General features: G+C 46.9%; 2 protein-coding genes across 4 annotated transcripts in view; one reads left to right on the top strand and one right to left on the bottom strand.

Annotated features, from left to right (window-relative positions):
• LOC109536293 (proteasomal ubiquitin receptor ADRM1 homolog) overlaps positions 1–1,635 on the top strand; it is a 9,846-nt gene that overhangs the window by 7,404 nt on the left and 807 nt on the right. The window lies entirely within an intron of this gene.
• LOC109536229 (inositol hexakisphosphate and diphosphoinositol-pentakisphosphate kinase) overlaps positions 196–1,635 on the bottom strand; it is a gene marked incomplete in the record, with an annotated part of 23,906 nt that continues 22,466 nt past the window's right edge. The window contains 3 exon segments of the mRNA XM_048667688.1: positions 196–811; positions 865–1,094; positions 1,154–1,399. Coding sequence (XP_048523645.1) covers positions 496–811; positions 865–1,094; positions 1,154–1,399 — 792 coding nt within the window.

The following is a 1,635-nucleotide window of genomic DNA, read 5'->3' as shown; positions in this document are numbered from 1 at the left end:
TACAAGCCTTCCATAAACAAAACAAACTTAAAATTTTTAGGTTAGTGACGTTGAATCCAAATGATGTATCCATGACAGGCGTTACTGCGATGAGCCACTCGTCCAAAGTTGACTATGCAATGTCAACTGTCACAGTATCTACTTGACTACAATGTCGTGACATGACACATACGCAAATTTGCACCCCTCTCTCTCTCTACCAGTGTGAAAGCACAAAGGACAGAGCGCCCGCAAATATTGACAACACTGTCCATTTCTGTGTGATAGTTGGAAAAACTGCGATACGTAACTGTGCCAAACATACACTGAACATAAACAAAATCAAGTTGTAGGTGATAAAAAATAAAATAAAAATAACTGAAAAACATTTCAATAAGAGCGCAGTGTCAACCTCGAAACCCGGTCGAAAGTTTGCGGCTGCAATCAGTCATGTTAAGACAGCCTCAAGAACAAACCAGAGATTAGCTGAACACTGAGATAGCGTACCTGCGCTGTTTACGGCGTCCAAACTTTGATGAAAATGGTCAGCTGCCCAAATGAAAGCCGAATTAAAATTCCCAATTTGACTAGTTTGAAATGAGTCGAAAACATGCTCTCTGCACCGTCCAAAATTCGCGACTCCAACGACTTACCTTTTCCTTTCGGGGGCGTTTTGTGGTCGTAGCTGCGCGCTCTGGGCTCTGTCTCGGGACTTACGGCCCGATTGGTTGCAAACGACCGTCCAACGGATTGTGTGGCCTGATTGGCCAGCTCCTCAGTCAGACACTTGGCCAATTGGCGCGCCTCGTTGCCGCACACCGTGTGTGCATTTCTGCACAAAAAAAACATTAGCCGATTTGCTGCTGACCAACACATTCGCCTTACCCGATGGGAATTGGAGAACTGCTTTTTTTTAACCGGGAGCGGCGTCCTTGTGAAGCGCCATTCGCCGGTGCCTCCAAGTGTTCACATTGAAGGAGGTGCAAGGGGGCAACCTCCGCAATAGTGGGTGTTCCCATCAAGATTTTCTCCTCTTCGATCACCTCGATCTTACCATCTTCCAGCAGAGTCTGACTCTTCTCTTCGGGAGTTGGAGTTGTCGATGAATCGGGGCTCTAAACATTATTTTTAGCAGATGGCCTGGGTAGACGTGCACAGTCACTGGGAGTCTTACGGGAGTTTTGCTGGCCGCGGACTCGTTGCGGGAGTGAGGCCGGAAGCCCGGGCCTGGCGGCAAGTTCTTCTGCACGCAGCAGTTAACGCCCGGACTAAAGTGCAGCTCGATATGGAAGCGCTCTTCGCTGCTGGGGTCTTTGGTGGGGTCCTCGTATAGCATAATGACGATCTGCGACATGTAGTTCAGCTCGGAGACCATCGACACGTATTCCATTGCGCGACGCCACTGCTCGTCGTTCAACATCTGCATAATTCCATTATTCGTTTCGCAATGCGTCTCAACCATGTTAAACTTATATACAGGGTTATTCACGCTATACGGCACGGACGTTTGCGGCTAGTCCCTTTGTTTTTTGCAAAGTATTATTTGATGAATCCACAGACTCCTATCGGGTGCACATTTTAAAAATATTTTTGTAATGTACAGAGTGTCCCAAAAGCCCCAAAAGTATCAAAGTTGTGTTTTTCTAAATGAAATAC

Source organism: Dendroctonus ponderosae, unplaced genomic scaffold (assembly GCF_020466585.1).
Source record: "Dendroctonus ponderosae isolate FM_Combo_2020 unplaced genomic scaffold, Dpon_F_20191213v2 Dpon_F_20191213_6, whole genome shotgun sequence".
NCBI classification, from domain to species: Eukaryota; Metazoa; Arthropoda; class Insecta; order Coleoptera; family Curculionidae; genus Dendroctonus; species Dendroctonus ponderosae.
The sequence above is the reverse complement of the archived record's forward strand: the minus strand, read 5'-3'. Positions and strand labels throughout refer to the sequence as shown.